Source organism: Haemaphysalis longicornis, unplaced genomic scaffold, assembly GCF_048455015.1.
Source record: "Haemaphysalis longicornis isolate Haplotype H1 unplaced genomic scaffold, Haemaphysalis longicornis Haplotype H1 scaffold_6, whole genome shotgun sequence".
NCBI classification, from domain to species: domain Eukaryota; kingdom Metazoa; phylum Arthropoda; class Arachnida; order Ixodida; family Ixodidae; genus Haemaphysalis; species Haemaphysalis longicornis.
In genome coordinates this window covers 11799499-11821264 of record NW_027526407.1, presented here as the reverse complement: position 1 = coordinate 11821264, position 21766 = coordinate 11799499, and the positions used below count along the sequence as shown (strand labels likewise).

General features: G+C 48.4%; 1 protein-coding gene across 1 annotated transcript in view; it reads left to right on the top strand.

Moving 5' to 3' along the window:
• Window positions 1-20764, top strand: part of LOC144142236 (uncharacterized) — a 48420-nt gene extending 27656 nt beyond the window's left edge. The window contains exons 4-6 of the mRNA XM_077673599.1: window positions 193-358; window positions 13824-13943; window positions 20352-20764. Coding sequence (XP_077529725.1) covers window positions 193-358; window positions 13824-13943; window positions 20352-20383 — 318 coding nt within the window. The 3' untranslated portion in view covers window positions 20384-20764. The remainder of the gene's footprint in view (window positions 1-192; window positions 359-13823; window positions 13944-20351) is intronic.
• The last annotated feature ends 1002 nt before the right edge of the window (window positions 20765-21766 follow it).

The window sequence follows — 21766 nt, the reverse complement described above, 5'->3', positions numbered from 1 at the left end:
TTTTTTTTCAGCATATTTGGTTGTTACTGCATACTTGGGAACTTTCGAATATTTATTTTTTGAACCGAATACGATCTGACAAAGAACAGTATTCGATTCGTATTAGAAATTTTGACTATTTGCACACCCCTAGTCGTAAGTATGTACTTTCAAATGTATGACATTTTTAAACCTTTTGTGTTACTTTCCCAGGCCGAGTATCTGCGCCAGTTGGGTGGTGCGGATGAAAAGGCTGCCGTGAGGACCATCCTGGCCACCCTCATCACCAACGAAGTGGCTAAGCAGTGCAGCTGGCAGGGCTCAAAAGGAACAAAGGAGGCCTTCAGAAAACAGGCGAATATCCTGGCCCTTATTCTGGGTGGGTACCTTGTTCGTTTTTCATTGTGGTATTCGGGTTGAGGCTCAGAGTAGGGCTACAGTAGCTGAACGTTTTTCGGACTCCAAAAATTCAGACTTGCTGGATATTTCGGACTTTCCTGAGGGACCTTGTCCTATAGGAGTAATCTATTTTAGCAACACAAGTTTTGAATGAAATAAAGCTAAAAGTTTAATTGTTCAGACAAATTTTCCATGACAGAGCCACGGTGCGACTCCAGGACGACTTCATTTGGAATCCAAAGCCACCTGGCTAGCTCGGATTGAATGGGGGTGGGCTTGACTCCCGACGGGGTACTGGACTGGACTGGAAAGGACTTTATTTACATCGATCCTGCAGTGGGCGGGGGTTTGTTATGACCCCTGTCCGGACGCGGCCGGTCGTCACATCTTCTTCGCTAGCCTAATAGGCGCAGGCCCCTTTACGGAGTCCGTGCTTTTCGAGTGCAGTGAAGACCTGCTGGATGGCCCACTCTTGCTTCGTCTTGTCTCTCGATTCGATGGCTTCCTGTAGTTTTGCCAGTTACTCATCGAAGCTGGCGCCTTCTGGGTCAGTGGGGCAGTCCCACATGATGTGCTACTGGTTGGCCGGCCCCTTTTTGCATACCTCGCATAGGCTGCTTGTCTACTCCTCTGGGTACATGCGGTGCAGTGCCGCTGGTGACGTGACCGACGCCGCCTGTAGTTGTCTGAGAATCGTCACCTCTTCGCAGCTTAGCGCCCGATGGGGCGGGGGGGGGTATTCTCTTCTGGACAGTCGTGCGTTTTTTAGTGCTTCACCGTAACCTCGGGCGCTATCTTTGGTCTCTGTCCACCATTCTCACTCGGGGCGGCTTTCCACTCTGGGGACGCGGTGTGTTAGTGCGCGTGCCTCCCTGTGAGCCGTCTCGTTGTGGTTCGGTGTGTGTGACGAGCATTTGCCCGCGTGCGCCGGAATCCACCTGACTACCACTCTCCGGTCTTATCGCGCACCCAACTTCTTCATCTTGATTGCTTTGCTGCTCACGCGTCCGTTCGCCAGGTTTCGGACGGCTTCTTGGGAGTCGCTCAATATTGTGTCACAGTCGGCTTGGGTCATTGCCAGGGCTATGGCGATTTGCTCGGCCTCCGTGGCGTTCTTGCACCTTGTGCACGGTGCCGTGGCTATTCTTCCTGTTCTTGCGTTGATCGTAACCGCGACGTATCTGCCTTTGCCGTGGTCAGCCGCGTTGACGTATTTCATTCTCAGGTCGTCACCGCGTTGCTCGACGATGTACTTGGCTCTCGCCCTTCTCCTTTCTCGGTTGTATTTTGGGTGTACATTCTTCGGTATGGGGCTCACGCGTATGTTTGTGCGCGTTTCTGCGTCGAGTTCTTGCAGGTGTCTGTCTTCCTGTCGTTCGGTGGCTGCGGCGGCCGCTTTTCTGATGGAGGCGAAAAGCAAAAACGCCCGTGTGTACAAGATTTCAGCGCACGTTAAAGATCCCCAGGTGGTCGAAATTAATCCGGAGCCCTCCACTACGGCGCGCCTCATCGCCTGCGTTGCGTCGGCGCGTTAAACCCTACAATCAATCAACAATCAATCCTGTCGTTCGGTGTCCTTGACCCAGTGTCTCGAGAATGGTTCTGCCTGTCTTGGTTGATAGCTGCTCTCGCTGCACCTTCAGTTGCGCCTCGATGAGCTCATCTACCGTGTTGTGGGTGCCTAGTTGCAGGAGTCTTCTTGTTCTCGTTGACTCGCTCAAGCCCAGCGCTCGCTTGTGCATCCTCCGTATCAAGATGTCGATTTTGGCCTTTTCAGTCTGTGTCCACTTGTGGCACGCGACCGTGTAGGCGACGTGGCTGATTGCGAAGGACTGCACCAGTCTTGACAACGCCTCCTCACGCATGCCCGTCTTCTTGGTGGACACTCGCTGTAGCAGTCGCATCGTGCTTGCTGTCTTCGTTGCCAGCTTTCTCATGAGGTTCTCCTTGTTGCCTTTGCCATTGATGAGCATGCCCAGCACCCTGATCTCCTGCACTTCGGGGATTCACTGGCCCGTCTTTGTGATGATTTCTAGGCGGTCGCATTTTCTCGAGGGCGGTGGTTGCTTGCCCGGCTTGCGAGGGGAGTACGTCAGGAGCTCTGACTTGGTCGGTGAGCACTCTAAGCCCGTCCCTTCCAGGCTGTTCTCGATGGCCATGATCGCCTTCTGAATTCTTCTTTCGATGCCCACGTCTGTACTGCCGGCCGTCCATAGGGTAAGGTCGTCTGCATAGACAATATGTCGGACGCCCTTGACTTCCGCCACTGCTTTGGCCACGCGGATCATTACGATGTTGAAGAGTAGCAGCGAGATTACCGACCCCTGGGGGGTTCCCACGCCGCTCGCGTCCTGTTCTGGTATTTCAATTTCTCCCGCGCGGAGCTCGATCTTGCGGCCCGTCAGGAAGTCTTCTATGTACTTGTAGCTTCGCTCTCCCATATTGAGTCTCGAAACTTGCGCCAGTATGGCCGAGTGTTTTACTCGGTCAAAGGAGCTTTGTATGTCCAGTCCCAGTATCTCTGGTTTCGTTTTTGATGATTTCTTGTTTTAGCTGCAGCATGGCATCTTGGGCGTTTAAGCCTCTTCGGAATCTGATCATCGAGTCCGGGTACAGCCCCTCTTCTTCTAGATATTCCTGCCACATGTTCGCCAGCACGTGCTCGAAGACTTTACCCACGCACGATGTTAGTGAGGTGGGTCACAGGTTTTCGATGCTCGGTGCTTTGCCCAGTTTCAGGATGAGCACCGTTCTTTCCGTTTTCCACTGCATCGGTAGTTTGCCGCTCTGCCAGCACTTGTTGTAGTATTTCGTCAGTGCTTCTGTCGATGAGTCGTCAAGATTCCTCAGGGCCTTGTTAGAGATCCTCTCTAGACCCGCTGCCGATCTGCTGTTCAGCTCTCGTATAGCTTGCGTTACTTCCGGCGTCGTGATCTCTCGGTCCAGTTTTTCATTTGGGGCTCCTGCGTACCCCGGGCGTTTCTCGGTCTCCGTTTGCGACATGTACTTGGTTTTGAGCTTCTTGATCAGCTCTTCCTTGCCTAGGGACTTTTCAGCTTCGTGCATGACTTGGGCCATGCGGTTCTCCTGATACGACTTCGTTTTTGTTTCGTCTAGTAGGTGCCTGATTAGGGACCAGGCCTTGCTCTGGTGCAGGCTGCTGTCGATGCGGTTGCATACCTCGTCGCATTGCTGCCTGCATAGCAGTGCGCTGTGCTTCTCGATGGACCGGTTCAGCTCGGTTACCTTCTTGCGTTGTTTGCGGTTCCACTGCTGCTTTTTCCAGCGCTCCTTGATTGACTTCCTCGCCTCGATTAGGTGCGCCAAGCGACTGTCCACGCACGCGACGCTCTTGTTCGCCTCTATCTTTTTGGTCGCCTCTCGTATCCCTTTCCTTAGCTCGGTCGTCCAAGCATCGATGTCTTCCAGGGTGTCTAGCGACTGGGAAAACCGGGAAAAGTCAGGGAATTTTGAGTCACCGAGAAAAGTCAGGAAATTGTCAGGGAATTTCTGAATCAAGTAGTACCAGTCAGGGAAAACCACTTTGGGGCCAGCCCACACAGTTTTACAATAGGGGAAACCAGTGTTGGAGGCCCCCAAGAAGTTACCGAACACAACACGTTCGCTCGCGATGAAAGCGTGAACCGCATGAAACGCTTTTTGGTTTTTCTGCAAGGGAAAACGCGGCGCGTACGCCCGAGGCGCGCTGATGCCGCCGCGCAAACCACCCGCACGGTGCGTGCCGCGCGGTAGGCGTTGGCAACATGGCGGCAGCACCGGCCGCGGAGTCGTGCGGTAGCTCCAACGGCCGCTTCTAACCGCTCTTTAAAATGCTACTCAAGGCACAAACGCACTTGCTTGTGCAGGAAAGGAGCCACCGCAGGCACGAAATCGTCGACGCGGCCGTGAAAATACCGCGCACGAATCGCGTGCAGAAACTCGCCGTGCGGTTCACGCAGCTGGCTTAGATTGCTGGGTGCATTTGCGGCAGAGGGACGTCTAGGTGGTGCCCAAATCGCGCGCAAAACGGGCTTTTTTTTAGCGAATTTTAGAAGGCAGTGCTTTTTGGGAGCTAATCTTGAAAGAACTTCCTTATGACATCAGAAACCAGAATTACATAATCAAAAAGGAACATGGTTTAGCGCGAACCCAGTGAACTGCATGGGGTGTTTTCTGCTCGCGAAAACGCGCCGCGCACGTCACAGGCGCGCTGACGCTGCCGCGGAACTAGAGTTCCTTTATATATAGCTATATATATAGCTTATATATATAGCTATATATATAGCTTATATATATAGCTATATATATAGCTTATATGCGCGGAACTGCCCGCACGCTGCGCGGGGTGCTGCCGGCGGCGGCAACATGGCGGCGGCTTCGACCGCGAAGTGGTGACGGGAGTTCGAGCGACCGCTTCTAAGCGCTCTCTATAATGCCGCACAAGGCACGCACGAAGTTGCTTGTGAGGTAAAAAAGCTTATAATGTGGGAGAAAACGGTACAATAAAACATCATCCGCGCCGCTACTGAAAGGGCCCATGCAATACCTGCCGGCGTGGTAAGCCTTAACATCTCTGGCGGAGCCAGCCGGCTGCCTCGAGAGCTTCGAAACTGCCGCCATGAGGCGCGCGGCTCCCCATTGGCGCAAGTCGTCAGGCTCCTCCCACTGCCGTGCGCGACGCGCGTCATTTTCTGAGCGAGGCAGAAGCTGCCGCGCGCGCGAATTGTCGACGCGGGCGTCAAAAAATCGCACGCACAACGCACCATGCGGTTCACGTCGCATGTCAAGCCAGGGCAATCAAGAAAAAAAGCAAAAGGTGCTTGCTGAAGCACAACTTGAAGCTTCTATCCCGCAAGATGAAATAAACTATCTGAAGCCGTAACTGAAGGCAAGCAAACCTCAAACAACAAACTGAAATTAATCAGTGGATTTTGAGAATTAGGGCACTTGCAACAAATGTGTTTTTCCGTATGATAGAATGTGTTTTCTCTACGCTTTTTATATGCTTCACGGACCGTTTTCACAAAATGGCGCGTGTTGTATTGGTCAGGGAATTTCAACTAAAATGGTCATGGAAAACCTGGAAAAGTCAGGGAAATTGAATTGGGCAATTTGCTAGACACCCTGTCTTCGATGTCCGTCTGTCCCGAGCCGTTTCTTCTCTGCAGACGGGAGGCGTCTCAGTCGGTCCATTTGTGTTCGATTGTGCGTTTCCATTTGCTTTTCAGCTCGATCTCCAGTATGTAGTGGTCGCTCCCCAGGTCTTGTCCGGTGTTGCGCCACGTGACTTTCCCTCCATTTTTGACGAAAGTCAGGTCAGGTGTGGAGTCCCGCTGAGTCGATGTCGGGGCTCTTAGGCTGTTTGTGGTCCGTGATTAGGGTGTACCCTTGCTCCGTTGCCTCGTGCATTAGGTCTCTGCCCTTGGCTGTGTCTCTGCTGTAGCCCCACGCCCGGTGTGGTGCATTGAAGTCGCCTGCCGCCACCATCGGTGTGGCTCCTGTGACCAGATTGTTCGTCGCTCTCAGAATGATCTTGAACTTTTGGCAGTAGTCCTTTGGGTTGCTGTAGATATTCGTTGTGTAGAGTCCCCGCTTAAAACCTTTTCCTGGGGCGATTTCGATGCAGACGAGTTCGCACTTGTTTTTTTTTACTCGGTTTTCTTTCTATTGCGGTCAGGCCTTTTCGTACGAAGGTGCAGACCCCTCGTCGACCGGTCGTGTCAGTGTGGGCTCTGTACCCCGTTAGTTTCGGGTCCTGCACCACTGTCTCCTGCAGCATAATGATGTCTGGCTTCTTAGGCGAGCTCCGAATGTGTTGCTGCGGTGCCGCCGCCTTGTTTCCGAAGCTTTGACAGTGCCATTGCCACATCGTAAATGGTCCGGTTTCCGGCTTTACTGTGCGTTGTCTTGGCATTGTTGTTATTGTATCGAGGGTTGCTGCACCTGTTCTTGGACGTAGGGATGATTGGCGAACTGTGCCGCAAATATCGGGTTGCGTATCATTATCTTCTGCATCTGTTCGACGATCTCGAAGTGCTCGCACAGGTTCCTGTGGGATGCCGTCAGGGTGGAGAGCACCTCTTCCAGCCTTGTGAAGTGCTGTTCCGTTGCCGTCGCTAGGTTTTTGACCGTGGTCGTTAGGTTGCCCACCGTGGCCGTTAAGTTGCCCACCATGGTCGCCGGTTTTTTGATTTGGGCGTCGTAATTTTTCTTGGTCGACGGTCTCGCTTGTTTCTTTGGCGTCTCTTAGTCTTTGTCTTCATCTTTCGCGATTTCCATCGCCGTGTCGTTCTTTGGCAGCTCCTCTTGCTGCTGTTGCTGCTGTTGTCCAGGTTGTACCTGCTTCTGCTGGGCTGGTTGCTTTTGCTGCTGCAGCTGTTGCGTTTGTGGCGCGCTCGTCTGGTCCGCTTTGTTTCTTGCACCTCTTGTCCTTGGTGGTGTCTGTTGTTGCTGCTGTTGTTGTATTAGCGCTTGCATGCTCCGGAGTTTCTTCTCCATTTCTTCGAGCTTCCTTGCTATCATCTGGATGGCCGCTCTCAGCTGTTTGCAGCATTGGGTGCTTCTCTTGTGCCCGTTCCCGCTGGCGGCATCAGTCCAGCTCACGTCTTCCCTTGTCGGTTGCTGCTGCTCGCTGCCGTGCAGGTGTCTGGTTTGTGAAGTTGTTCTTCATGACCCACTCCGGCACGTGGGGCGACACCGCGATGCACATTGCGAGGCACTGCGCGACGCGTGGCACGATCCGCTCACCCCACGTGACGTCACGTCGCCCAGCTGCAGCTGAGGGAACGAGTCCGGCGATGGCGCGCGCTGTCTCTCAGCGTTTCGTCGTTCCCGTCTTCGTCTTCTCACCACGAAAGGAATTTTAAATTTTGGCGTGCAGGCCTTATTTCCGGTGGGGTGACCTTCCGGCTGGGTGCACGCAGCAACATTCTGCTTTTCACAGCTCTCTTGACATCATGGTCTCGTCAAAACCCAAGAAGTATTTACAATGTTTCTTGAAGTGTTATACTTCAGAATTCCCGTGTATCGTGCCGTCCAGGAAAGGCAAACAGTTCGGATTTTGCACAACTTGGACATGCGACGTGAGCGTGGCGCATGGCGGTAAAGGAAACTTAAAATTGCCTTTGGCGACTACTAAGCACCAAAGCTTTAGTCGTGCTGCTGAGAAGCAGAGGACTGTGAGCAACTTATTTGGCAACAGCAATGAAGACAGTGTTGTGCGCGCAGAGTGCTTTTTCACTGGATTTCTTATCGAGCACAATTTTCCGCTCAGAATGAGTGATCACGTTGGGCCACTTCTGCGCAAGATGTTTCCCAAGTGCGAAGCGCTACGGGTGCGGCTGAACCACAACTGCCATTGTCGGTGAAATGGCTACAGAGGCGCAAGGAAAGGTGCGATGGTGGAAAGCCTGAAGCGTCGTGTTTTCGCGCTTGCAGTTGACGGTAGCAACGGCACCTCATTACAGCTTTACCCTGTCGTGGCAACCTACTACGTAGAGAAATGCGGGCGGGTTGAAAGTAAGCTGTTGTGCATGCAAGAACTTCGAGGGGAGGCTACTGGCCGAAAAATTGGCAACCTCGAGCTCAACGCGTTGCGTTCGCTTTGTTACTAGTTAAAAACGAAATATGAATCTTGTTTGTAGACTAGAAATCGCATGTGCTGCATTAAAAAAAATGACCCCCCCCCCCTCCCCCCGCTGTGAACCTACCCAATTTTCGAAGTCCCCAAGTTGGCAGGTATGTACTTGTTTTCTGCAGTTCGATCTCGCGGATTCGGATGCATTTTTCTGCGTGTTCTCTGCTCGGAGTGCTGAACACCATGAGCTTTTGCTGGTAGTTGGGGCACGCCATGTCTTCGGCTCGCTCTTCCCTCTCTATGCCTGCGGCCGCCATGACGGCTGCCGCGACGCATGCAGCTCCTCTTCTCGCGATGTCTAGCCCACCGCGGGGCCTAAGTACAATCTTAATGTCTTCCGCTGTCATATTCGGCATGCAAGCAGCCCGAATGGCCTCCTTTCTTGCACTCGTGCCTCTCGAAGCCTTGTTAGTACGCTCGGTTTTATCGGTGTTGTCGGTCGGCTCACCTTGGGCATCTTGCTCCTCCGGGTCCTGCTGCTGTTTCTTCTTCCTGTCGTGGCCGCCGATGTATAGCCATCCGGCCGAGCTCTTGAAGTCTTCTGGCGATATATCCTCCCCTTCGACTTGCATGCACATCCGGTTCGATGGCCCGTCTTCGGATCACGTCGCCGCCATGTCTTCCTCCATCATGCTCGGCGAGAACGCTGACTGCTAAGCTTAGTGAAGCGCTAGTGCGTTAGGCTTAGCTTCGCCATGCAGACGTCGAAAATTTCACTTTCGATAATTCAGTGACAAATGCATTTTTTTGTTGAAATCCGGTGTCGGTCGATGGTTCTCAACTTTGCGAAAACACTGGTAGCTATATCTTCGTGGTTGAGACTATTGGCACTACTTAATTGGGCATTAATTACGGAGCCGATGTAAGCACGTTCGCACTCCTTGGCGACCGCTGTGCCCCCCTCCCAACGGGGTAACAAACTTTGATTATGGAAGCAATAATTTTGCTTGCAGTCTGCAGCGGAAGCAATTACGAAAACCAGAAACGAGTCATATGTGGCCAGTTGTTTTTAGATGCAACGCATCTCATTCACCCGCCTTGTCCCTGCATCCGGCGTTGTCGTTGTCGGCGTCCGCCCCTCCCCCATTCTTCTCGCCGCGCCAGCTGCGCTCTTCGCCACTCACCCCCTCTCCTCTCCGATAGCGAACACTCTCTCGCGAGGGGCATTGGATTGGATTCGATTGGCTTGGCTTGGATTGGATTTGGATTGGATTGGATTAAAGGGATTGTGTTGCGTCATAGCCGTGGCAGACGCACTGGCGCCGGCGTGTCCCCTCACCGTTATGCGCCGGCGCTATAAAACGCGGTGCCTGCGCCGCTCCGCTCCATCGTTCCAGCGCCGTTCCTCCGCTGTCCAACGCTGCAATGTAAACCCCCTATGCGTCGCATCTACACAGGGGTTCCCGCGAGGGGAGGTGGGAGTTTTTTTTCGATTCCACTTTTTTTAGGCAGTGTGACACTGACTTATAAGCGACATCATCATTGGGTTTGTTCTGAACCATTCGCGTCTTCTTCAGTCCTTTTTAAATGAAATAATGTTTGTTTTTGCGACTCCCGGATTTTTTGGACTGCTCTTTTATTCGGACTATTTGTTCCCCTCCAGGTCCGAAAAATCGGTCGGCTACTGTACCAGCAAAAACAAGACATGAACGAAGAAAGGTGCACCGAATCTAGCGATTGTCGTGTGTGTGTTTTTCTTTGTCAGTGTCTCGTTTTTCACTGGTAATATGTATTCAAGCGGTATTCAGTATTTTGCTCGGTTTGTGTGCCTGCATCCTGTCGTTGCATTGTCGGTTTTTTTGTGGGTCAGTTAGCCCTCTTGATACAAAGCAGACCGCTTATACATATGTCACGGGAGCCATGAAAATCCACACTATAAGTAAAACGTGCGAATCCAACTACATCGCAATCTACCTTTCAGTCATTCTCTGTTTATCACCACCCACATAAAAGCCTCTTAAAAGCAGAGGCGCGGTCCTCATTTCATCTTTTTTTTCCCCCTGTCAGCCACTGCTGCATGGTCTTACAAACCGCCAGTATGGCTTTAACTTCCTTTGTGTTTGTGTTTTGAAGGAGCAGGCCTGGGTTTTTTTAGCATCAATAAAGGGATGCTGCAGGACAGCGGGTTAACAATAAAAGCAGGATTTTTTTTCACCCCACCTTGCGTTTGCGATGCTAAAGGCGGTTCCTGATTGCTGATATCATTGGCAACCTTCGGCGGCATGGATCCCTATCTCCAAATGTTGGAAAAGTGAATGGGTTGCTGTTTAGCTGCACAACGTTTTAGTATAAACAACTTACTGTGCAGGGGGGGGGGGTGGAAGAAGGGCAGCTCGCTATCTTTTGAGGTGCGCACGCAAGGTCAGTTCTGTTTATCACGTGAGTGCAAATGGAACACGGGAATGAAAGGGCGCCTTTTTTTTTATGTCAAAGTTACAGGAGAGCAGGGAGCACACATGCTGATTCGGATGGCTGATTCGGTCCCCCCCCCCCCCCCTTTTTTTTTCTTTCTCGCGACCCTAAAACGGTGCCCCAGCTAGCTGCTCGGGTCAATCAGTGGGCCTGCCAAATAACTGCACTATAAACAGTATTGTGTTTCAGGCAACTGCATTTTAAGCGGTATGCGTATGCATTGAGTTCTATGGGAGGCAAACCAGTGGTCACAAAACCCCACATTATATTCGGTCCCGCACTATAAGTGGCTACGTTGTAAATGGTCTACACTGCAGCTCTGATGAACGGTGATTACATTATACGCGTTACCCAGATTTATGGTACTTTCTAACCACCTTTGTAACCATTTCCTGTGCTTTGGCGTATGTTTCATTCCTTGCGTTTGTAATACTACTCGGCTGGAATGGCATGTCTCATATTTTATATTGATAGACGTTCGTTAATCCAAGGTATGGGCAAGAGTATGAGAGGTAACCAGTCGAGTTTTCATGTAGTGTTCTTAGCTGTAGTCGGCCTTCATCGCATCAATTGCCCCTAATCTCTCAGTTGGGTGCATATTTATATATTTTGCAGGTAGACATGCTGCTTACAAAAAAATTTCAACTGACAACTCTATATCAGTGTGATAGCAGCCAAAACTTGACCATGTGGTTTCATACCGGCTGAGGTGTGAAACAAATTCAAGGACCTCAAACTCCAACTTAGTTTCATATCACGCTGAAATTGGACTTTGTCTAAAGAGGAGAGGTATTTATGAAACTTGTCAGCCCCTATTTAGGCGTTTCGTAAATAAATCGTTTCACCATGGTAGAGCACTTGTCCTCCTGTGTGCCCACTGCTAGGCATCACAAACCAGTAGGACCCTATCCACTGTTAGGCCAGACTTTTGATAACTAACCCACTCTTTAACTTCAGCAACAAGATGCAGCCAGGCATCACCCAGAGAAATGTACAGTGTAGACCGCTTATAACGTATGTCGCGGGAGCCGCGAAAATCCGCACTATAAGCGGTACCGCACCATAACCAAAACGTGCGCGAATTCAACCAAATCGCCACGTACATCTCAAGTCATCCTAAATTTTTTATCACCCACACGCACAGCGCCTAAAAACGAAAGAAGGGTCTTTATTTCGTATTATTTTTAACATCAGCCGCTGCTGCCGGGTCTCACACATTGCAAAAGCGCGGTCTTACAAACGGCGAGTGCGGCTTTAACTTCCGTTGTGTTTGTGTTTTGAAAGACCATGGCTGCGTTTTTTGCGTCTATGAAGATGCCGCAGGACATGATAAGAAAGGCCAGCGGGATTTTTTTTTACCCCACCTTGCGTTCACGATGCCGAAGGCGACTGCTTATCAGCGCAACATACTGGTGGTGGAAATCTTCGCGCGGCTCGCTTGTTTGGGGAGAGCGGAGGCTTATCTGCACGACGTTCCAAAGCGTGAACCGAATGGAGCGATTTCTCGCGAAAACGTGCAGCGCACGCCGCAGGCGCGGCGACGCCGGCGCGGATACAACTGACGTAATGTGTGCGGCGCGGTAAGAGGCGGCAACATGGCGTCGGCACTGGCCGTGAAGCGGTGCAGGCAGCTCCAGCGACCACATCCAACCGCTCGCTGAAATGCCGCACGAGGCGCAAGCGAAGATGCTCATGCAAGAAAAGAGCTGACAATGTGACCGCAAAGTGGAATGTAAACTGCCATCCATGCTGCTTGTGAAAGCGCCCACCAAAAAATACCGCGGCGGTAAGCCTAAACTAAAGTCCCTTCATCTGATCGAGGGACTTTAGCCTAAACACCTCTGGCGCGGCCAGCCGGCTCGGAGCGCTTCGAATCTCCCGCCATTAGGTGCGCGTCTTTCCATTGGTGCAAGTCGTCAGGCTCCTCCCACTGCCACGCGAAGAAGCCACCGCGAGCGCGCAATCGTAGACGCGAGCATGAAAAAAACGCACGCGCAACGCCGACGTGCACAATTCGTTTGCGAAAACGGGCCATGTGGTTCACGATTAATAGAAACAACTTGCCACGCGCGGACGGGGAGCCGGTCGCGATCTTCCGAGGTGCATCAAGCAAGGGCAGCTGTGGTTATCACGTACGCGTGAACTAAAGGGTGCCTATTTTCTGCTTCTGTGTCGAAGTTAGAGGAGAGCAAGGGGTGCGCGCTGCGTCAGATGGCCGATTTCATCATTTCTTTTTTTCTTTTGCTACCCTAAAACGATGCCCCAGCTGCGCCGGTCGATGAGCAGACCCGCCGAAAAACCGCACTATAAACGGTATTGTGCTTCGGCCAACCGCGTCTTAAGCGGTATGCTTATGCATTGAGTTCTATGGGAGGCAAACCGGTGGTCACGAAAACCCGCGTTATATCCGGTCCCGCACTATAAGCGGTTTCGTTATAAATGGTCTACACTGTATATCAAAATTATCTTCATTTTTAATGCATGAGCAAGGCTTTAATGTGGATTCCTCTTAAAAGCAGTGCAAAGACGTGCTATGGTGGCATTTTTATAATGAAGGCAATCAACAGAATCATCCATTTGTGGAGATTTCGACAAACAATAGAGATCCGCACATGTTGTAAATTAATCGATAGCCATTAACCCGGTCCAGCGTGCCTTACAAACGAGGCATTGCTTGGATGCATAACGCGCTGATTGTGTTTAGAAAAACAAACATCCGCAGTGCATTGGTGTTGTCTATCTACACACATTTCCATGCTCTTATGGTCATTTCTACCGGAGAGTGTTTTTTTTTAATATGCGTGATTGAAACCCATTTCGGATATATCAATCTAATCAGGTTTGGTGTAGACAAAACTTGCTCTGTCAAACATTTTGTTAATGATGTTGGTGTATATCTCATGCTTGTAGCAGGGTGTCTACCAACCTGGAAAACGGAATTCTCAAGAATTTTGAAAAGTCTGGAAAAACTCAGGGGGTAACGCATGGAATTTGTGCTTCTTTCAGAGAAAATTAGCTGTACTTTATAAAGCAAAAACACCCATGTGTACAAGATTTGGTGGCGCACGTTACAGATCCCCCGGTGGTCAAAATTAATCCGGAGCCCTTTAATATGGCGCGCCTCATCGCCTGCATTGCGTCGGCGCGTTAAACCCTACAATAAAAAATGAAGCGAAATTCACGGTAATGCTGACTCAAGCAACAGCGAGTCGAAAGTGGACGGCCCTTGAAAACCATCACTGGTGGTTACACCAGGTTTGACAGGTGTCAAGTAAAGTTCAAATTTAAAACAAAGGTGTACGTGTATACACTGCATTGCAAAGGCTGTATAACAATGGTTTGGTTATTTTATGAAAAGACTGTGCAATTGTAATTGTCTTATTTTTATTATTTCCAGCTGCACTGAAGCCGAAATTTGCTGCAGCCGACAAGACCAGAGTGGCATCTGTTGTCAAAAAATGGGTGTACTGTTCTGGGGACCGTGATGGTGGACGTACTGAAAGGCGCCAGAAAGAAGGTGCGTAAAACGCATGGAATTGATGTTGGTTGTTAAGTCACTCATCTAATACCAGTAAACAATTAACCAAGAAAGCAAGAATGGTCTACTTTAGTGTGTGGCCATGTGTGGACACAGAGCACCCACTGTAAAATAGTCCACCTGCGGTGTGCAGAGAATGGCCAGAGCGCGGCCAAATCTTTATGGCCAATGGCTGGCACACACTCTAATGCAGAGTCTTAAACTTACGTCAGTGAGTGGGCCGCAGTCACAATCGGAAGTGCAGAGCAGTGATTCGCTATAATGGGCAGTAGCGCCGTTATCCCCTCACTGCAACCGCCCAATGCAATTCAGATTTCCCGCCTTCACAGTGCTCGCACATCCCCTGCCTGAAACCACGTCAGCGAGAGTTCTGTTCTTTTTGTGCTTGCTTATCCTCACGCATGTACAGGCACTGCACCAGAGGTCAGCGAACTCACTCATGAGTCCACTCACTCAGACTCATTTGGACTCAAACTCACGCGTGAGTTTGAGTTTGAGTGAGCGCGAGACTAGTGTAGCATGGTGAGTTTGAGCTTGAGTGAGTTTGAGCCGAGTGATCCCGACTGAGTTTGAGTCCGATTGAGTTTGAGTACGCCTGAGACTTAGTGAATTCTGAGTCCATTTTGAGTTCTGAGTACATTTTGAGTTTGAGTCCATTTTGAGTTTGAGTCCATTTTGAGTTTGAGTACACTTTGAGTTCTGAGTACATTTCGAGTTTGAGTTCATTTTGAGTTTGAGTACAATTTGAGTTCTGAGTCCATTTTGAGTTCTGAGTACATTTTGAGTTTGAGTCCATTTTGAGTTTGAGTACATTTTGAGTCAGTGCTCGCACGTCCCCTGCCTGAAACCACGTCAGCGAGAGTTCTGTTCTTTTTGTGCTTGCTTATCCTCACGCATGTACAGGCACTGCACCAGAGGTCAGCGAACTCACTCATGAGTCCACTCACTCAGACTCATTTGGACTCAAACTCGCGCGTGAGTTTGAGTTTGAGTGAGCGCGAGACTAGTGTAGCATGGTGAGTTTGAGCCGAGTGATCCCGACTGAGTTTGAGTCCAATTGAGTTTGAGCACGCCTGAGACTTAGTGAATTCTGAGTCCATTTTGAGTTCTGAGTACATCTTGAGTTCTGAGTACATTTTGAGTTTGAGTCCATTTTGAGTTTGAGTACACTTTGAGTTCTGAGTACACTTTGAGTTCTGAGTACATTTTGAGTTCTGAGTACATTTTGAGTTTGAGTTCATTTTGAGTTCTGAGTACATTTTGAGTTTGAGTTCATTTTGAGTTTGAGTACAATTTGAGTTCTGAGTCCATTTTGAGTTTGAGTCCATTTTGAGTTCTGAGTACATTTTGAGTTTGAGTCCATTTTGAGTTCTGAGTACATTTTGAGTTCTGAGTACATTTTGAGTTTGAGTCCATTTTGAGTTCTGAGTACATTTTGAGTTTGAGTCCATTTTGAGTTTGAGTACATTTTGAGTTCTGGGTACATTTTGAGTTTGAGTCCATTTTGAGTTCTGAGTACATTTTGAGTTTGAGTACATTTTGAGTTTGATTACATATTGAGTTTTGAGTACATAGGAGTTTTGAGTCCATTTTGAGTTTGAGTATATATGAGTAGCCTAGCAGGCAGCTATGGTTGGCTGTTAAGTTTCATGCATCACTGTGCGCTCGGAATTCAGGTTACCTGCGGGAACAGCACCAATCGCGATCTGCATGATCGGTTGGGAGGGAGGGGGTGTCTGATTTTTTTAGTTTCTTGTTGAATTTTCATGGCCATAAGCACTTGCTGTATACCTAATTTTCGCGGCTGGGCGCGTGAGTGATAATTGTCTGGCGACGCCATAAAAATGGGTTGTCTTAACTTTTCCTCCTGACGGATCCACTAAGAGCGTGGGAAAGGGTGGTGGGAAAGCACACGGCGGCGCTGGCGTGCTGGTTGTTCGCCTGCTACTGTTAACGGCTTGATATACTAGGGGTCACAAAGGAAAAGGTGAGAGCCGGGGGGAAATGGGGGCGGGGGCCGTCCTTTCTACTGTTTCAAATGAATTAGCTGAATTGACTGGGCAGCGCCCCTTAAGACAGAATAATGACCACATTAGATTGGGTGAAAAGTGAAACTGATGAGGCTAAGGCGTGTAAGGTATCAAATGAAAGGTACGGATTAACGGAATCACACGGGGTAAATAAAAAAAATGCTTCCTGATTGTAGTCATCAGGCAGTCATAATGAGTCATAGATTGGGTTAAAATTCAAAATGACGCTGCGAGGGCATGTGGGGAATCATTCGGTACGAAAATGAGTTATGGATATATCATGACGTAGTCATAGTAAGTCATAGATTCGGTTAAAATTCAAGTTCATGACGCTAGGGCGTGTGGCGTATCAAATTAAAGGTCTCGATGAGGGTAATCACGTGCTTCCTGATTATTATCATGACATAATCAAAATGGGTCATAAATTAGGTTAAAATTCACAATGATGCCACTGGGTGTCCAGGGCATCAAATTGAAGGTTCCGATAAGGGAAATCACATGGGACAAAAGTGTGGTAGGGCTATATTATGAGATAGTCATGGTTAGTCATTGATTGGTTTAATTTCAAATGATTCTGCTAGGATGTGATGGGTATCAAATTAATGGTCTTGATGAGCAGAATCACGTGGGAGAAATACAAAAATGCTTCCTGGTTATAACCATTAGATTGTCATGGCGAGTCTTATATTGGGGTAAAATTCGAAGTGACCCCGCTAGGGCGTGTAGGGTATCAAATTTACGGTCTTGACGAGGGAAATCACGTGGTACAAATAAAAAAAGGCTTCGTAGTTCGAATCATGAGATAGTCATTATGAGTCATAGAATGAGTTAAATTCAAGGTGAGGCTGCTAAAGCATGTAGCGTGTCAAATTGAAGGTTTCAGTTAGGGGAATCACGTCGGACATTTAAATAATGCGTCCTGGTTACAGTCATGAGAGTCATGGTTATTTTGACTGGCATGAATTCCATACGACCCTGCTAGGGTGTGTGGGGTATCAAATTAAAGGTCTCGTCGAGGGGGATCGCGTGGGACAAATATAAAAATGCTTTCTGGTTATAATTATGAGGATATAGAAAAATGTATATAGCAAAAGGTACACACTCACACTCTCACTCCCACTCAAGTCACACTCACTCACACTCTCACTCTCAGTCACACTCACACTCTCACTCACTCACACTCTCACTCATACTCACACTCACTCACACTCATTCTCACTCCACTCTCACTCACACTCAACTCTCACACACTCTCACTCTCAGTTACACTCCCTCACACTCTCACTCACGCTCTCACTCTCACACTCTGACTTACTCTCACTCACACTCTCACTCACACTCACATACTCACACTCTCACTCTGAGTCACACTCACACTCTCACTCTCACAGTCATTCTCACTCCCACTCATACTCACACTCTCACACACTCACTCACACTCTAACTCACACTCACTCTCTCACTGTCAATCTCTGAGGCCATTAGAGTTCTGAATTCATTTTGAGTTCTCAACCCATTTTGAGTTCTGAGTTCATTATGAGTTTTGAGTACATTTTGAGTTTTGAGTCCATATTGAGTTTGAGTACATTTTGAGTTTGAGTACATTTTGAGTTTTGATTACATTTTGAGTTTGAGTTTTGTGTCCGAGGGAGTTCTGAGTTTTGCTCTCAATGTGAGTTTGAGTTTGAGTGAGCGCAGATGTGCTGCTCAGCACTGAGTCTGAGTTTGAGTGAGTGGTGATTCGAAAAAAAAATTGTGAGTGAGTTTGAGTGAGCCGCGCCAACTTTGCCGAGGTATGCACTGCACTGCCCCTTTTTTTTTGCTTACTGTCGTAAAAACCAACCCAACGAGCGTTCTTAATTAAATGAATGGTGGCACTATTGGTTAATTACATATATTTTGCCTTAAAATGTACCTACGGTTTCCTTTGCGCTAAACAACGGGGAGATGTATGACAAGCGCCAGCGGTTGACGAGTTTCGAATGCTTATGACTATGTAAGTCTCTTGGTTTTCAAAGCCTTTGGGTTACACCACGACGACAGCCGCAACGGCGGAACGCTGTCTGGCTCTACTTGGGTCCAGCAAGCAAGCTACAATGACAAGACGAGCCCCTAAAGTGCTGTGCGCTTAAAATTAATGAACGAACACACCCATAAGCGGGCCGTGCTGCAATAAAAATGTCCGCACGCCGCATGCGTCCCGCAGGGTGCGTGTTTGAGACCCCTGCTTTAAGGCAATGTGCAGGCCTTTGTGTGAATCCAAAGCAAGGTTTAAAGAGATGTTGGGTAAAAAGGAGTGGCTAAAATTCTGTGGGCAAAGATCGGCTGTACATGCATGTGTTGCCTGAGCAGCAATGCCTTATGAAAGCTGAAGTTTCCAAAGCAAATTTGTAGTGTTGGTGCTAGTAATAAGTTTCTGCGCTCTTGTATGGTTTCTTCTTCCACCACCACTGGCGTTATAACTCTTTCCACCATTACTGCACAAACAGGTTTGTAGTTTGAAGAAACGCCATCGTGTTCTGCCAGAATTACCTATTTCAGCTATTTGCTATAATAGTGGTTCAAATAAAAAATGGATATGGCAAATTACACAATGCCAACATAAAGTGCGATTTAGGCCTCCTGATTAAGTCTGGTATTTCCATGAGAAAAAGTGTTCACAAAAAAGGTACACGCCAACATAAAGTGTGATTTAGGCCTCCTGATTAAGTCTGGTATTTCCATGAAAAAAATTGTTCACAAAAAAGGTGATGTTAGACTGAAAAATGAGGGTATTAAAAAGGCAGGACCCGCCGCGGTGGCTCAGTGGCTAAGGCGTTGCGCTGCTGAGCACGAGGTCGCGGGTTCGATTCCCGGCCGCGGCGGCCGCTTTTCTGATGGAGGCGAAAAGCAAAAACGCCCGTGTGTACGAGATTTCGGCACACGTTAAAGATCCCCAGGTGGTCAAAATTAATCCGGAGCCCTCCACTACGGCGCGCCTCATCGCCTGTGTTGCGTCGGCGCGTTAAACCCTACAATCAATCAATCAAGCTATTAAAAAGGCAGGGAGACTGGCATGGGAACAGTTCAGCCAATAGCTGGCCTGACACCAGTGTGCAAGCGGACAAAAAGAAGCATTTTGTCGAGATAAATTAGCTAGCGCATGAACCAAGCTTAAGAATCCAATGTTTTGAATAAAGCTTAAAGAAACAAAAAATCCGGAAGGTCAACCATCCAAGTACTTTACTGTTACCTTTTCGGCACATGCTTTAGAGTTAAAATTTTTATGGTCCTGATTTGCATATGCACTCGTTGAGCTAAGGTGTAAGGCTCCATTTTACACGAAATGGTTAGGCTGCCCATAAAGGATTGCAAGTAATCTGTAGGCACGGGATTGAAATTGAGCTTGGAGCATATTTTTACTCTTAACAGCAGAGCGGTTTAAGCTTGAGTTCTATCCGTGCCTGGCATCGTTCAAAGCGTGGCTGGCATAGTGGAGAGGATGAAAATGCTATGCCAAGAAGTGTGAGGGGAATGTGGCAAGGAGTGGGGAGTGCGCGTAGCAGCGCAGGTGTTCTGGTGGAGAGGTGCACGCCAGGGATTGGCTGTGCCTAGTGATGACGTAAGGGCTGACATGCAGGCGTTCTTTTAGCTGAAAGAGACGGCGTGTGCTCAGTAGCACCGGTGTCCGATCTACTGATAAAATGGGTTGACCTAAGCCAAAGTAAAGCTGGTGAAGACCACCAGCTCTGCCATTTCCTCAGTCTTCACATGTCAATAGCAAAGGTGGCAGAATTTTGCTGTTTTGAAGGTTCAATTTGCCAGAAGTTTTTCATTGACACTACATTCAAACAAGCATGTATCGAACTCGGAGGGGATCGCGAAAAGGTTGGAGATATCAGTCATTCGAAATGTAAAATACGCCCATCTAAAGCCTCTCTGAAAGCTCCGCTATCACAGAGCTATTTAAAGTCGCGACAAGCGGTAACTTGTGGCACCACGCTCGATATATCTAATAGGCTCGTGATTGGGAGCTCGATACACACGTACAAACGGCCGATACAAACGGCACTATACGTTTGCATGGGATATCCTAAGGGATGATATGCGTGCTCGATATATCCGTGTTTGACTCTACATGAAGTTACGTGGGCAACCCAGCACCCGCAATCCCTCATGAACTAGCTAGTCAAAGGGTGTAAAAGAAATCGGATCCAATTTCTCCTAAATCATGCTTTGGAAAAAAACTCAGTTGGCAACTGGGGTGGCTGGATGTCTTCCCTTTTATTTGCATATATTCAATTTCCTTTTTGTATATTGCATTGTATCGCATTTGTGTATATTGCATCTACATCGCGCCTATTCCGTGCCTTTGCAGGACCCTCATCGCAAGATACAGATGCACTCTAGTGCAAGCCCAATTCTGCCCATCACGCAACACAAGCTTCAAGATCAAACACGATGTCATCACAAGATGGTCTATACAAGAGAAAGGCGTTCCAAGTGCACCATTTCTGGCCTGGCAAGGCCCAGAAAGCCACACTGGGATGATGAGAAGCTCTGTAGTGGGAATGTGCTTTGAGGGAGAAATTTGATCTAGCAAGCCACCTCATTAACCACACGGCAGAAACTTTATGCTTGCCGCATGTATTAGCTACTGTTTGCTCAAAGGCTGAGCTGCATAAAAGGCCAGGCCACAATGGGCAACACCAGGGTTTGGCAACAGCCCCTTATCAGAAGAAACCAGTTGATAAAACAATCTTGCTGTAATAAAGGAACAAATATTCACAATTGGTATTCTTTAATGCGTCTTTGATCATGACTGGTAACTATTCTGAGTACTTGGTGCACAGTTGCTAGGAGAGGGTTCTGCATTTAGCGCCTGAAGAAGGCAAGCCTTAATCTGCAAAAGCTTGTGACGTGTGCAAGCCTTTCATCTACAATGGCAAAACACCATGGTGTTGCTTTTGGTTGTTCCATTCCTGCCCACATACTCCTCACTTAGTCAACCTGCCTACCTCTTAAGGAACCTCATTGATGCCACTTAAAGGGACCAGACAACCGATTTTTGTGGAGTGCATCCTCTAGCTCATATGAAACCAAGCGGTTTATAACCTGGGGTTACCACAAAGAATTCCCAATTTAACAATTGAAAATAATTTTAATTTTGCACTGAAACTTGTGGAGTCTGAAAGGTGGCGCCCAGTACTGTTTAAAGGGACGGAAAACCGATTTTTTTCGCGTATATGTTCTCTAGCTTATCAGAAAGCTAGCGTTTAATATAGCCCCGTAACCACAAGCAATTTCTAAACAAATTGATGGAAATGATATTAATTTGGCAGCAACCTTCCTGAAATCGGAAGGGTGGCGGATCATAGTGTCGAAACTTGACACTACAATATGTGTCCTTGTCACGTGACCTGCAAACCTAGCACCTACTGTAACTGCTGAAATGTTTATTTACGTATTGAAAACCTTTTAACACAAGTAATTGTACAAGGTTAAATTGTATATGTATTTCTAAACATTACTTTGAAAATTTTTAAGACACGCCGCCCGCCATCGCTGGGTTGCTCTCAGTGTGGCTAACTGAGCCTTCATGCCTGGAATCAATGGCAGCGTTCAGTAAACAGAACCAGCAAAGGAGCTTTGACAATTCTGCCTGAGTCGGGGGGCATTTGTTCTGCCAAAATACTTGATTTCAGTTTCGAAATACATCAACGAAAGCTTAAAAAAAAATGTCGCGCCCGGGGAGAATCGAACTTCCCACCTTCACAACGTAAAGCCAGATTC